This window comes from Myotis yumanensis, unplaced genomic scaffold (genome assembly GCF_028538775.1).
Source record: "Myotis yumanensis isolate MYYU_CA2020_CCGP unplaced genomic scaffold, mMyoYum1.0.hap1 SCAF_15, whole genome shotgun sequence".
Taxonomy (NCBI): domain Eukaryota; kingdom Metazoa; phylum Chordata; class Mammalia; order Chiroptera; family Vespertilionidae; genus Myotis; species Myotis yumanensis.
Window position 1 is genome coordinate 34,191,058 of NW_027223766.1, and position 17,060 is coordinate 34,208,117.

The window sequence follows — 17,060 nt, forward strand, 5'->3', positions numbered from 1 at the left end:
GTATGATCACTAATTCTCATACAGTTGAGTGCATCTGATTTCTTGAATACATAGTGTTAATTGAATGAATGAGTGAGTAAATAAGTGAAAAAATGTGTTATGCTCTGTATTTAAAACTAAATAGATCTAGCTTTTCAAAAGTAAGTATATGGGGAGGAGAGGTCAATACTTGACTCTTATGCTTGTCTCCAGGCCTCTAGTTTTTACTTTCTTAAATTCATCCTGTGTTTGGCTCCTGGACTGATCAAATTAAATTCAGTCATGGTTAGGTCAAATGTCTTTCAATACCTCCAAAGTATCCCTTTAGTTTTGACATAAAGCAAAAATCCCACAACTGCCATAGCCTATCATATATGGCTCTCCTAGAACTGTTATTGTTTTACCTCTCCAGCTCCATCTAGAGCAGTGGTTCTCAACCTGTGGGTCGCGACCCCTTTGGGAGTCAAATGACCCTTTCACAGGAGTCACCTAAGGCCATCGGAAAACACATATATAATTACATATTGTTTTTGTGATTAATCACTATGCTTTAATTATGTCCAATTTGTAACAATGAAAATACATCCTGCATATCAGATATATACATTATGATTAATAACAGTAGCAAAATTACAGTTATGAAGTAGCAACGAAAATAATTTTATGGTTGGGGGTCACCACAACATGAGGAACTATATTAAAGGGTCGCAACATTAGGAAGGTTGAGAACCTCTGATTTAGAGAATCTCGTCAGCTCAAATCTTAGGTGTTTTGGGAATTACAAAGTTTTCTTATATCCAATATGTTATTTAGTGCACCTTTTTTCCCTTTTGCCTGGAAGCCCATCCTGAATTTCTACTTGGTGTTTCTGTGTTGTAACTTTTAAAGAATCAACTCTGAAATCATCTCCAAGACACCTTCTCTAAATTCCCAAGTTGCAAAAATGTCCACCTTTTATGTTGCCATGACCCCTTTATCTTACCTTTATCTTAGGACTTACAACACTAGTAAAATACCTTGTTTGTCTAACTCCACTTTAAGACTTCAAGTTCCTTAAAGGATTCTATCTGATTTCATTTTGGCATTAAAACAATGTAAGTCAGTGTTTGGTGTTGAATAAATATCTTCATAAAAGAATGATAATAAATCATCATAAAATATGTATTTGACCTTCTGCTAGGAGGAAAGATTGTCTTTATAGAGTTACAAGTGACATTCAAATTTCCCTTAAATACTTTTGTGATGAATTGCTTTTTTCTTGCATTTTCATTGAAACATTTAAATTGTAAACTTTAGGACATTTTAATTTTTTCTATGTAGGAACATTTCACATTATTTATTTAATTATTATTAAAGAAAAGTTTTTGAGCATTAGCTATGTGTTATACTCAAAGCCATCTTCTTGTCACTAGATGAAAGACTTAGTTGTGGACATAAAGAAACTAGTAGGTAAACAAACAATTAAAGTAAAGTATTAATCCTCTAACATAAGTAAGGATGTGGAAGAATGAATTTTAGCTAACAAGTTAGGAACTAAAAAATAATATTCCAGATGAAGGAAATAGCATGTGAAAAGCTATGGAATTAAGTTAGAGCATGGTACATTTTGAAATTACAAAGTGTCAAGTGGAGTTTCCTGCCTTTGTAGATGTACATTAGATAGTTTAACACCCGTTTTAAATTCTGGGAAGGTGCATAGTCTTTAAAAATATTTCAGTGTATTTCTTGGATCAGTAGGTGAAAATTTAATGTCTAATGGTTAATACTCCAATTTCCTGCTTTCTTATTTTCTGTGTTATGTAAATTTTATATAAATTCAAGTAGCCATTGTTCACAATTTCATCTAATCAAACAAGCAACAACAGTGTTTAAATGTACAGGAGGTAACTTGCTCAATTGGGAAAGGATGGCATTCTTATCTTTTAAATCCTTCATCCAGCCAATTGCTTACATTTTTTTGTTTACTTCTGACTTCCCTATACACCGTCGTCTTGCTCACACCATCTTTTTATATTTTTCTCTTCTTTCTGCTTCCCATTTCACTTCTACTCACCTTTCCTCTTGAATGGCCTCAGGAGCACTATAGTTTCTGTATATATTGCATACCGATTCATCTCATTCTGTCTTACAACATAATTTGTCTAATTTTCTTACTGACAAACATATTAAACTAGAGGTCAGGTGCACGAACTTTGTGCACGGGTAGAGTACCTAGGCCTGGCTGGTGACCAGGGCCAATTGGGGCCTTCTGGCTGCTGGCTGGAGCCTTCCTTTCTTCTGTGCCACCCCCTGGTGGTCAGTGCATGGCATAGTGAGAGATCAAACTCCCGGTCTCTTGGTTGAACTTCTGAGGGGACAATTTGCATATTAGGCTTTTATATATATATAGATTGTATTTTCTCTTTTATGAAAAAGTTTAATGAATCATTAATTCATAGAAATTATTTCTATTACTAATAGAATGCTCTATATGCTTTCATCCTAGCACACAAATAGGTGATTCAGTGGAACAAAGCAAGCAGAGGGAGCACTGTATACATAAACATGACCTTCATGACTAGGGTAAATTACTAACAACCAAGAACTGTGGATGGGGTAGGGAGGAAGAATTTGCTTACTTTTTTTTTCCTTGACAAATCTGTACATTATAGTTCCTCTTTTCAATAGGAATTGAATTTGCTGGGTTTTAATCAAAATTATCTGATCCTGTGCAATCTGCTGTTGCTGGTTTTAATTCTGTTCCTTTTATAGTATCTTCTCTGTTTTTCAGTTCCCTGCTTTGGGTTTATTTCATTATTATTTCACATTTATATGCTTCCTATCAGTGAAGACATGGGTTAGACTTCCATTCTTATGCAGATGACAGATGTATTTGAAGATTAGCCCTAATTGTCACTCCACTTCTGACATTTTATCAGCTTCTCATGAAGACATAGAGACTAGAATGTTCAATTAAATGTTATTAAACTGAACTACTTATTGATAGCTCCAGACACTGATTTAAATAGGTTTTATCATTCACCTTCAGGTGTGTGTGTATGTGTGTGTTTCATGACCAACAATCAACAATCTGAATTTTAATTGACTCAAAGAACAGTTTTTATACCTGTTATCTGCAGTTTAATTAGAGTTTATTGATATTTATGTAAATAATTCTGCACTTTTTCAGGTATCTTATATACTATATTAAACAATTGAAGTAAAATATGAACAAAATGGAATTCTAACATATTAAAAGTGTTATAACCATATTTTAAGGCATCACTTAAATCCACACTTTTGTGTGTGGCTTGTTACAAATTCCAAGGTAGAATTTCAACATATAATGTAAATAAAATTGTGTATGACTTTCAAAACTACTAGGAGTTTACATCCCAGAAAGAAAGTGCAAGAAAAAAGATGAAGGGTGGTTGAACATAGGCCTTCAAAACATATGCCAGATGTCATGCAGAAAGATTAATATTGTGATTCAATCCATAAATCTGTATCTTTTTAATGGAATTCTACTCTCTGTGTTTAAACTTCAGAGCTCCTATTTATGTCCATTAAGAGGGCAGACACTCTATTACTGGTGCTGTCCTATTTTCCTTTGTCCACTTTGATAGTAGGCTTCTACCAATTTTTATTAAATTTTTTATTAAATCTTTTCTGATCTGAGTTGAAAACGTCCCAACCCTTTTCATTTTCTGATCATTTCCTCCCTTCCTACATTACTAATCTCTTCATTACAAATATTTTGCTTTAATTTATAAAGTATTTTTACCACTTTGGAAATATTTATTTTGTTTGAGCTAATAGATCTTTTGTACCTCCTATGACTTCTGTCTTAGAAATTATTTATTTTTCTAAACCAATGTATTTTCTCAAAGTCCTTTTTTCACAGTACATTGTTTTGTATTCAAAGCACATTCATCTGCCAACACGAAATGATTTTTTTTCTTAGAATGTTCCCAAAGCTTTTCAATTTAGCCATCTCTAATAGTAATGATCACATGCTAATTTTAAAAGATAATGTCTCATGAAATGTTGCCATGGAAATGGAAACTGGGTCAATGTGTACAAGTTCACTCCAATTTGATTAGAATGAGTTTGTTGTTTATAAGGTTTCTACAAAAGCCATAGGGAAAAGACTACCAAGTTACTCTGAGAGGGGGATGGGTGAGGGGCCAAATGTAGAAACAAAACAATTAATTTTCTATGTCACTTCCTACGAATAGCCTTTCCTGAACTGTTATCTAATTCCATAGCCTTTCCTGATCTATTTACTCTCCTAGCCTCTTATAAATCCAACTCTATCTACTAGTTTAGTATTTCTCTTTTTTGCTAGACTATGATGTCCATCATCAGGAACCAATATTTATCCATTTCTGGTCATTTCATATTTGTCCCTAATAATATTTTACCTTACCACTTCCAATATCCAGCATAGTGTTTCAAAGGGAATTTGCACTCATTTAATGTTTGTGAAATATGTAAATTTGCAGAATAAAAGTTCACAGCATTTAACTTTTATAAATGAATTAAACATATATTATCTAATATTGAGTAGGTAGACTTTATTAGAAAAAATATACATTGAAATATAAACATTGATTTTTCCCCCAGTGAACAATTTGACTTAATATTTCACTGAATAAAATTTCTTAGCTATTAGGTCATAGTTTTTAAGTGTAGAACATATTTGATCAATAAACAATAAAATATTAATTTTTCTTTGCCATTAACTTGGCATTAATCAGATATTGCTATGATAGTAGTTTATGTCAGCTTATATAATAATATATGCTATAAAATATATGCTAAACATCTTAATATTAGTTTATATCATAGACATAGTGTTTTAAATTCTAGATTCTTATTGAAATTTCCAAACTATAATAATTCTGATTCTCTTAAACAACCAGCCTTATTATTTATAATAGATAATGTGTTTGCCTGGAATACAAAATAAATTTACATTTTTAAAATTATAATTAAGTCACTGGGAACACTGTTACCAGTCTCTTACTTTTCCCTCTTGGGCTTCACTCAGTCCCAGAAGACATTCTTTTGCCTCCTGGAAAGAAAATAAGTAATTAAAAGTCATCCCCCAAAATTCCACATTGTGCTTTAATTGAACATTATGATGAAAACACAAGCATGTTGCCAAGTGTAGATGGTAAGGCATTGGTGAATGGACAAAGAAGGATTAGGAAGAAATAGTGGGTAGCACCTGCACTAGCTTATCTCTATGAGACCAGGGATAACTCCCTTTTAAGTCTAGAAAGTAGCCACGCCATGTCTTTCCCTGTTCAGTTTCCAAGGACTAATAGAAGTTGTCCATTATCAGGGACCAGCATTTATCTACTTCTGGTAATTTCATATTTGTCCCTAACAATATTCTCTGTCCTGCCTTACAAGGCCCCATTGGAAACCATTGAACAACTAAGTCTCTTATTGGGATATTTCCCGAGATATGAGCCACTCTCACTTGACACACTTTATAAAATTTGTGCTGTTCATACTTATTTATTATCACATACTTATAACTTATTAAACTATCTAATTTCAAGGTACAAGTTAGATATTCTAGAAGAAATAGAAACCCTACTTAGTTAAAATTAGTGTCACCTGCTTTGTCCACCACCTCTTGTGTAACAGAAGAAATATGGTTTATTCTATGGCCAATGGCCAGTTTTTCTCAGAGGAAATTTAACACTATTACTTTTTTTTTTATCCTAGTCCCTGTCTAATGAGCAATAAAGTAACTGTGGATATTGGAAGATAGAAATAGGAATACTTTTGCTAAGGGGAAGATCACAATGTTTCCCAACTCACAGGTGAAAAAATAAAAAGAAAAATGATAAATACAACTGAATTCAAATTGATTTTATAGTGGATCCATCATTTAAAAATATTTTTATTAACTTCACAGAGGAAAGGAGAGGGAGAGAGAGAGATAGAAACATCAATGATGAGAGAGAATCATTGATCGGCTGCCTCCTGCACACCCCTCTCTGGGAATTGAGCCCAGAACCTGGGCATGTGCCCTGACCCAGAATAGAGCCATGACCTCTTCATTTGTAGGTGGATGCTCAACCACGGAGCCATGCCAGCCAGGCTGGATCCATCATTTCCCATGTTTTATATGTCATGAAATAATTTTAGTAACAATAAGGCTGTTTTTCTGAGATAGTAAACACCTCATTGGACAAAACATAACTTTTTATTGCTCAACCCAGAATTATGGAAACTGTCTAATTGTCATATATTATTCTCATAGTGGAAGGCTCTCCAAAATTTGCAATACTTATATCAGCTATTGCTTATTTGCGCTGTTGTGATATATTAAATGCATTTACATATGCTAATTTGGAATAGTCATAATGATAGGTAAATACAAAAAAGCAAACTAAATATAATTTCTGAGGAATATGTATGGAATTAGCTCAATTTCTTAAAATACACAAACATGTAAAAAAAAACCAAAAACCACGAACACACACAAAAAATAACAAGCTCAGACAGTGTGGTTCAGTTGGTTGAGCAACCTTCCATGCACCAGGAGGTTGTTGGTTTGATACCTACTCATGCCCAGGTTGCTGGCTTGATCTCCAGTAGGGGGCATCCAGGAAGCAACCAGGTGATGTTTGTCTTTCTCTCTCCTTCTCCCTCCCTCTCTCTAAAATCAATAAAAACCTATTTAAACAACAACAAAGCAAGGTGTGTGTAAAAGCACATACACCTAAAAAAGGAAAATGTCCATAAAAATAAAACCTAACTTTTTGAGTCGTTACTCTTTGGTTTGGATGACTGGAACGAACAGGAAGAATAACATATTTACAGGTGATTTTTACCTATCATGTTATGAGGACTTTTTTTCTTTATTTTTATATGAAAGAAAATCATTTTCAAAAGGGAAAATTTCTCATCCTGAAACATATTGATAAGGATTCCTTATCAGCATGTAGAGAACACTTATTTTACCGTCTGTTTAAGAGCTGTGTCAAGGAACTTGGGTATTCCCATAGTAAACATTCTCGCATGAAAGCCACCTCAGGAGTTAATGAACAAAGATGATAAGCAAGGCCTTGTCCACAGTAGACTGTAAGTGTATAATGCATTTTAGAAAACGAAGCACGCCATGGAATTACTCAGTAGTAAGTGCCACTCAAAGAAGGTCTGTGTCCCATCAGAAAGCTCATTCTACTAACTTCAAACTAATCATTTGATTGCTGTAATTTTGTATTGCTATAAGTTCTTAAAATATTTATAACTACATTTCCTATTAGGTCACTAGCACCTACACACCTATTCAAATAATGTGCTGTGAGTACTATTATCCATTACAGAGCCCTGAATGGAAGAAATGGGAACGCTTCCTATAGAAAAAGTGGCACATCAGCATGGCTTTGTTTAAATGAATATGATTTCTGCAGGCAAATGTAAGAAGGAATATAATTTTAGACTTTGAGACCATCATAGCAGAAGTAGAAAATTGTAAAGGGTATGGCACATTTAACGAAGAGCAAGAATTCTTTTCTGGCAGAAGTTGCACATATGGTTGTATAAAATGGCAGGAAATTGTATTGGAAAAGCAATCTAGGTCCTCACAGGAATCATTTTATGTTCTATATAAGCCAGTTTTAATTTAGTAAAATAATCAAATCTGTACTTTAGAAAGAGAAATTAGTAACACTAGTGAAGATGAAACAGAGAGAGCAACTGGAGTATAGGAAGGATTTAAGTAGCTATTTCTGGTCCTGGAAAAAGATATTAAGCAGTGGGTATTGAGAGGGGAAGAAGGAAAACAAGATGTTTAGAAGAGGAGTGCATAGGTCTTTAGGAGTACTTATGTGGGGAGAGGAGTTAGATAAGAAAGGTTTAATTAAAAATATCTTTAAGCCCTAGCTGGTTTGGCTCAGTGGATAGAGTGTCGGCCTGCAGATTGACGGGTCCTAAGTTTGATTCCGGTCAGGGGCACATGCCTGGGTTGCGGGCTCGATCCCCTGTGTGGGGCGTGCAGGAGGCAGCCAGTCAATGATTCTCTCTCATCATTGATGTTTCTATCTCTCTCTCCCTTTCCCTTCCTCTCTAAAAATCAATAAAAAAATATATTTAAAAAACAAACAAACATCTTTAAAACATTTCATGGAATGTCCAGCAAACAGAAAACCCTATATAATAAAAGGCTAATATGCAAATCGACTAAATGGTGGAACAACTGGTTGCTATGACACGCACTGACCACTGGTGGGCAGACGCTCAATGCAGGAGCTGCACCCTGGTGGTCAGTGTGCTTCCACAGGGGGAGGGCCACTCAGCCAGAAGCCAGGCTCAAGGCTGGCGAGCACAGCAGTGGTAGTAGGAGAGACAGTGCTAAGGATGTCTGACTGACGGCTTAGGGAGCAGGCCTAAGCCATCAGTCGGACATCCCCCGAGGGATCCTGGACTGCAAGAGGGCAGAGGCTGGGCTGAGGGACCCCCCCTGAGTGCACAAATTTTGTGCACCGGGCCTCTAGTTACTCTATAAATCAAGAGAGATGGCAAAATTGTTGATGCAGGTTTGAAAGCTATCAATATAGAAGTGACCATTGTAGAAGTGAATTGGATGAACTATTTGGGAAGATCATTAAAGAAAGAGAAAATTGGCCATTAAGTCAATTTATAATTATGCTATTTCAGGGTCAGATAAAAAAATAGAACTAGGACACAGGGTATGGAACATAGCTAATGTTAACAAATGGGGCCAAAAATCAAGAGAGTTCAAGGCTATGTGAGGGAAGGAAGGGAATTCCAAACAAAGTTTATCATTACTTTCCATTACTTCTGGAGATTAAGTATGTGGAAAAGATAAAGATATATTATTAGGTTTAGCAATTAGGTGATTTTTGTTAGCACTGAGAATGCAATTTCAACACTGGAATGGGAGAAATCAGACTAAAATGCTTTCAAAAGTAAATGGAGGGAAGAAAGTGGAGTAGTGAACATGGATGATGTATAAAATGTTATAGTGATCTCACTTATATGTCAAACCTAAAAAAGAAAAACTCATAGAAATAGAGTATAAATTGCCAGAGGTGGGGCTGAGGGTGTTAGGAGGAATGGGGAGATTTTGTTTAAAGGAAATATATTTCCAGTTATAAGATGAATAACTTCTGGTGATCTAATATACAGTATGGTGACTATTGTTAATAATATTGTATTAATATATTGCTAAGAACGTGTAAGAGATCTCAAATATTCTACCACATAAGCACATACACAAATAATAATTATTTGAAGTGATTATGTTAACTGACTTTATTATTTTGCAATATACATTTATCAAATGATGTTGTGCACCTTTAACTTACACAAAATCACATTTTAATTGGTCAATAGAGCTGGTAAAAAGAGACAGTTGTGAAATATTCAGAAATTGGTGAGGTCTTGATAAGCCTTTGGTAGCTTAAAATCAGCCAAGATGGGACTATTTATACCATGTGACTTGAAAACAAACAAAAAAAAAAAAAAAAAAAAAAGAGTGAATGGAAGAGAAGAAAATGAAATAGTAACCATATAAGAATATATAGAAATTAGGCAGAGAATAGGAAATTTAAGATTGGTAGTTAAATGTTGGAGAAAAAGATATTTATTTTCTCATTACAAAATCACATAGCTTTATTGTTTAAAATTTATAAATCAGACACAAACAAGATAAAATGAAAAGTAATCATTAAATCACCACAAGATATACACTTCAAGTTAAAGAAAAAGATGGAAGTTAAGACAGATGCAGTGTGGTGACAAGCTCTTTTGTTAAGTAGAAGGAAAAAGGGTTAGAGGAAATATTATAACATTTAACTTCATGGGACTTTGAATTATTTCATTGTGCTAACTCTGTGCAGTCTGAGTGGTCTAATTCGCAGTTCTATATAAGAACAGAAAGAGTAGTTTAATATTGATGCCTCAATTTTGCTATTATGTGTCCTAGGGTACTTAATAAATATAACTGAAAACTCTACCCTTAGATTGCTTAATCAATCCAAGGCTTTGCTTCACTCTGTAGATTTTTGTTAATATAGTATTGGATAAATATCTATACCTTTCTCTAACTAAACTAACCTATTTGCAGTCAGAAGACTTTTCATCATGCCTCACACTTACTCATCACTAATTTTCCATTGTTGTTGAAAATAATGAGCTTGTGAACTGCCGTGTGTAAAAAACACTCTCATTTTGATAAGTGAATATTACCCAGCAGTCATATATATATATCTCAACACAGTTATAATTGTGCAATTTTGCATTTAAAATCCATTTGCAAGTTATTTCATCGCTATGGTTTTGCACATGGTATATGCTCATCTTTTAAAATGCAATTTCTCTTCCAGTGAAGACATGTGGCTCTAATCTTCAAGGACCAAGCGGAACCTTTACGTCTCCCAACTTTCCCTTCCAGTATGACAGCAATGCACAGTGCGTCTGGGTCATCACAGCGGTGAATACCAATAAGGTAAGAACGTCACCCGTGGGAGAAAAGCATAATCACAGAGCCAAAGACAAAGAGGTCGTGAGGAGAGTGCAGCAAAGAAAATTCATGTCTAAAGTATGATCTCTGCAGTATTTCCTACTTATCTGTTCTATGGAACATAAACTTATCTGCAAAATTTGGAAAAAATAAATTGAAAATATTACAATTCTACTCCCAGTTACTAACATATAATTGACAACACATTAACATTATAAATGAATGTTTTCTGAGGCATGTTTTGGAAGGTTTTAAGTATATATTTCCCTTTTTTAAAAAAGAAGCCATGAATAATGGCTTTTCACTTCATATCTTTTTTGCTTGACATATTATTCAGGGATATGATGTTTTCAACATAGCTGACTTTCAATGTTTCTCTATGCCATGCAGCTATTTTTTATTAGAAATTGTTGATTTTAATGTGCTCTGTGCTAATAGAAGTTCATATTATAACATCTGAAAAGGTTGGGTTGTCTTTCTGTTTCACTAAAAGTGACTGATACATCCAGACATGTATGTGCTACAACACTTTGAACAAAATTATAAAGCTGAATGAGTGCAAGGGAGGCTGAAAAATTAGCTAATTTTCCTCTCCTGCTCTATCCTGTTTTTCCTTGTAAAAATATAGAGGAAATAATTTTAACCCCCCAGCCTGTGTCATCAGTTCAGTTCAATTCAACAAATGTCTATTTATCGATTACCTTTAAAGTGCAAATTATGGCTTGTTGAGAAAATAAAAAATCATGAAGTACTTGAAAAATAAACTCAGGTTTATTGAACACATATTAACATGTCAGGTAAAATTTGCAGCACTCTTCATGAATTATTTAGTCTTCATAACACACCCCCCCCCCCATGAGGTAGTTTTATTTCTACATTTAACAGAGAGGCTAAATAACTTGCCTAAGATCTCAAACAGTAAATGTCAGAGCTGTGTACTTTATTTTTTTAAAAAATATATTTTATTGATATTTTACAGAGAGGAAGGGAGAGGGATAGAGAGTTAGAAACATCGATGAGAGAGAAGCATCGATCAGCTGCCTCCTGCATACCCCCTAGTGGGGATGTGCCCGCAACCAAGGTACATGCCCTTGATCAGAATCGAACCCGGGACCCTTCAGTCCGCAGGCCAACGCTCTATCCACTGAGCCAAACCGGTTAGGGCAGAGCTGTGTACTTTATAAGATACACAGCTTATCCTATTTATGAGGATATATCTCACTCTAAGATGTAAATAACTTACCCTAAGACAAGCATGGAGTGAGTTCATTGTAAAATACAGAACAAACACTTTGAATTAATCTTGCATGGAGATATAAAATCTTTTTGTGTCATGGTAATTACCTGTAATTTTCATCAAAACTTGGCAATTATGTTCTATTTTATAAGATATCTGCTCTGCTAAATTTAATTTATTCTCATTACTGAGTTACCTGACGTTTCACAGAGGTTGTCACATTTCCTCTGTTTATCTTACCTAATCTACCAAACTTTCATCTCTTCTTTTTCTTCCTAAAAGAAAAAAAAATAAATTCCAATTTATTTTCTAAGGAGGACATATTACTTTCACCTCTTTATACTTTTTTCAAATAGCTGACTGAGGACATTAATTTTTAATCTGTTGGTTTACCTCTATTTTCATATAATGTATAAAAATTGGTTTTCAAGCATTTTTAATCATGACACACAGTTAGAATTATATTTTACATTGTGCTATTGTGTCCCAGATCTCTCTCTCACACACACACACACACACATATACACGCACACATACACACACATACACACACACATACACACACATACACACACATCCACACACACACACACAGTGTCACAAAATTATATTTTATCTTACTACAAAAGTGTACTTTTTTATTTTTCTAATTTATTGCAATGTATTTTTAAAATATTGTTCATGCTTCACTAAATCAGTATCACAGTGCACTAAGAAGTTACAACACACAGTTTGAAAAATACTTTTTATAGTTTTGCTTCCAGGGATTATCACTGTAGAAACTTGTTTTGGAAGGCCATTATTGGCATGAACTATAGACAACACAGCTCTCCTAATTAACCAGCCTTCTTGATTCCTCAATAGCTATAATTTCCTCAAAACATTATTGCTCACATTTTTCATTATGTTTGGTAACTTGAAAAGTAATCATTGTACTCTAAATGTCCAAAACAAATATATGGGAGGTGAAAAAACTCTGAGATTTGAAACTGAATGACACTGGATGGAACTGGTTTTCTACCTGGTCTTTCCCTCTTGGCTAATTATACAACTTTAGGCAGGTCTTATCCTTGAGTCCTCTGAGCCACAGTTTATGTGTTTTTTAATCCTTTAGATAAAATAACACCATATCATAAAGTTGTTTTACTGATTAGATAAGAAAGTGTGAAATGTCTGGTTCAGAGTAGGATCACTTTAAATGACAGTGATTATCATTGCCAAATGTTTCCATCTCATCAAGAAATATGCTGCTTCTCTTCAGTTATTTGTGAGATGTAACTTATGTATTAATTTAGAAAAACACTACATATTGTTTTCTTCCACATTTGATTATGTGGCGGAATAATTTGTAGAAAGCTGTCTTATACTAAAAGTATTAAACATTAAATTATAGCCATTTTTACTGATCATTCTATCAACATTGCCATTAAACTTACTAAAAATAAACTATAATGACTGAGCATTACAATCTTAAAGTAATACGTAATTTTAAGATTGCTTTATATCCCTTTCACAAGCTTTTGTAAGGGAATATTTCCTTTAATTATAGCATTTCAGTAATGGGTACAATTGAGGATTTCTTCATAACAGCAAATTAAAATATTAGAGTTGATATTTTAAATAATCTGATCATTGAATTAATTATTCTCCTTGCATTAAGATATGCATTTATCATCAGCTCTGTGTGAAATAATTTTCTGTCTTGAAAAGTTTCTTAATTTTTATAAAGATGATTTTCCTCAGTATTAGAGGTGGTCTAGCGCCGTGGTTGGCAAACTGCAGCTGGCGAGCCACATGTGGCTCTTTGGCCCCTTGAGTGTGGCTCTTCCTAAGCCTTAGGAGTACCCTAATTAAGTCAATAACAATGTACCTACCTATATAGATTAAGTTTAAAAAATTTGGCTCTCAAAAGAAATTTCAATCGTTGTACTGTTGATATTTGGCTCTGTTGACTAATGAGTTTGCCGACCACTGGTCTAGTGCATTTGTCTTTAATCTCAAGGTGTACCTAAGTGGCCTGGGCACCATTTTAAGATATTCCACTTTCTACCACTGTCCTGCCTGATGACCCTCTTCTATCTGTTTGCTTTCTTTTATCACTCTCCCTTTTATGACTATCTTGTGCAGTGTCAAAAGAAAGGCATACATTGCTTTTCCAGCTGAAATATTAATATCCTACTTCACCTGAGTGTAAATAAAACTCTGGACATTCAGAGTAAGAAATTCAGAATCACAGCTCCTAAGTAAGATTCCTTGAGAACAAATCCAAACATAGATTCACTAAGATATATTTGAAGGAGACAATCTTATTTTAGCCAAACAACAAATTTATTAAATGCCCCATATCTTTATGTATGCATCTATGCATATAAGTATCTATCTATCTATCTATCTATCTATCTATCTATCTATCTATCTATCATCTATCTATCATCCATCCAACTATACATCTATTTTTAATCTATCTATCCTTCTGTTTATCTCTTTCTATCCTAGAACTAGAGTTCACAATACATAGAAGTATGTTATATACCAATTGAATTGAAACACAAAGTTTGGTTTTTAGAACAGAAATAATTTCTGATTTGTCTGATTGATTTTATAGTTTATCCATTTTTAACATATAGACATTTTATAGAAGTCAAATAAACTAATGATGCAAGATTTTAAGGGAACTAATATTTAAGGTATTTGTAAAATTAGAGTATAGTAGAAATTGAATTATTTGCATCTACTCACACTTGGAATTAAAAAAAAAATAGATGTCTGTTTAAAATTGTGTAAGAAAGTAGTTTTCAAAAATATTTGATCTATATGTGTAAAAGTATTTGAAGGCTCTTTAGACCAGCACTGTCCAATAGAAATATAATGTAAGACACACACTTAATTTTACATTTTCTAGTAGTTGTTTTTTAAAAGATGAAATTAATTTTAGTATTCTATTTAATTTAATCCCAATATTATAATTTCAACATGTAATTAGCATAAAATTATTAATATGGTAATTTACCATCATTTTTTTTTTCATTCTAAATCTTTGAAATCCAAAGTGTGTTTAACACTTAAGTAGCATCTCAATTCAGTTAAGTCCCACGTCAAGTGCTCTATAGCCACATGTTGCTGGCGGCTACCATGTTGTACAGGGAAAACATTGAATAGTTTGACTGCTCTTTAGATAATATAAGGTGATGATGGTGACTCTTGAGGAGAAGAAATGCCCCATTGCAAAGGAATTGCCTGAAGTGAAGTTTCTGTATGGGCTTCATGGAAAGAGATGGGAATCGACAGAGGCAACGCTGGAAGACTTGGGGTTTTAAGATTCTCAGCTTTATTCTGAGGCATCCAGATGTCTCTATTTCAGATTTCAGGATCACTCTCCTTCTCAATTATTGCCCCAATTTTCACATGAGAAATTGTGAATCTATAAGTTAATCATACACTATAATTATGCAATGTGTGCCATTAAATTATGGGAATAAGTTTCAGCCCTGTCCGCCCAGTGCTACATTGTCACCATAGAAGGTCTTTTGTTCTCTAACCATGACTTAAACTGTAATTGAATTTTTTCTGATTCCAGTAAAGCCATCAATAGTCATCTCCTTCCATAATCCTAATAGTTTTGGGTATGATGGTCATCAAGTGCAGCAAATAGTTGTCTTGCCCCCTCAAGCCTTGTCTTCAATAACTGTTTCATTCTGATCATAAGTAATGAATTAAATCATTTTTATGTCATTTTCTACAGACCAGGAGCTCCATGTCAAGACCAAAAATTAAGCAAAGCACTCTCCTAAATCCCATTTCTGAGAATCTATTTATTGGGCTCTTCTTGATACCAAAGGATATATCAATCAAGGTCTGGTCAGGAAATATAATCTACATTTGTTATTTAAAATACATGGAATTCATTTGGAGGATTTTTATGCAGGTGTTTTAATTTGAAAATAACAAATTAATATACTAGCAGAAGCAATAACGGTATAGACAGACACCATATTTAGTGCTGGAGGAAGAAAATAGAAAACATGGTATCACAGAATCTAAGAGTTTATAATAGGGACTTTCTAAAACCGGCACTCAAATTTCAAATAAGGAAATATCCCATGGTTGGTTAGAGCATCATACTGATACACCAAGGTTTTGGGTTCGATCTCCAGTCAGGGCACATACCAGAAGCAACCAATGAATGCATGCGTAAGTGGAGTAGCAAGTCTCTCTCTCTCTCTCTCTCTCAGTCAATAAATAAAAGTTAAGGAATAAAAGACACCAGAATAATATTTAATAGCAATAGCTAAACTATATTAAATGTCTACTATATAATAGGCATTGTTTTAAACCCTTATATATAACATTTAATTTAAGCTTTACAACACCCCTATATTGTAGGTACCATTTTTATTCAGATAAAGAAACAGATTCTGGTAGATAATTTGCCCAACACCATAGTGTAACTTTCAGAGACAATATTCTTAATTACATACTATGTTTCTTACGTTGTTCACTTTTTGTGTTGTTGTTGTTTTCTTACTACCTCACTTCCAAAGTCTCACTGGGCTCCTGTTCTTTCTTCAGTCTTGGATTTTTAGCTTTTTCTTATTTCTATGAACTACCCCATATCTTTATATACGTGCATATTTTTCTAATGTCAGCCAAAATAGTTTTTCTATTGCTTGTCACCAAGGAATATTGAGGCAGGGAAATAATGATACAGTTGCTATTTCTATTGTTGTCTTCTGACCTAGCATAAGGAGTCTGTTGCAATGTTTAGCTCTCCCAATTTGCCCTCTGATGCATTGCAGAATATTTTGCATATTGATAATATGCACATTTCCTCTGTTCTTGTCTATATATAAGTAGGAGAAATCTACTCCAATATACGGTAATGTTAGCTACCTTTAAGTTCTTGGGTTTCTAATGTCCTTTGGAGAAGTGATTCTTCAAATATAAACATAAATTAAAGGTAAAGTCAAATAGTCTTTTCAATTAAATAATTATTCAGTGTAATATGCACAATCAAGAGGAAATATGTGAAAAACAATTATTTTCAATTTTTTGACCAGTTTTTGTTCTCACTTTAAGTAGAATGCACTTTTATCCACATTGAATGATTATTAGAAGAATAATGTTGATGTCTCCAGGATGTCAGCAATTCTCACAATGTAGAAAATAAAACCCATTGGGAGTAATGAAAGATTAAATTAACTGAGCATAGAAGAATATAATTCAGAGAGAATAAAGACAGGCACATGAGGTCACCCTCAGTTTAGATTATAACTCTCAGAAGTTTAGCAGGCATCTTAAGTGTCAGAAGAAATAAAATTGATCATCAAAAGAATAGGAATTGACTCTGTTTTA

The 17,060-nt window shown here is 33.7% G+C and overlaps 1 protein-coding gene across 2 annotated transcripts in view; it reads left to right on the forward strand.

The window, feature by feature from the left end:
- Positions 1 to 17,060, forward strand: part of CSMD3 (CUB and Sushi multiple domains 3) — an 857,474-nt gene that overhangs the window by 395,373 nt on the left and 445,041 nt on the right. For both annotated transcript variants that reach the window (XM_070391936.1, XM_070391937.1), the window contains one exon: positions 10,335 to 10,456. In XM_070391936.1, coding sequence (XP_070248037.1) covers positions 10,335 to 10,456 — 122 coding nt within the window. The remainder of the gene's footprint in view (positions 1 to 10,334; positions 10,457 to 17,060) is intronic.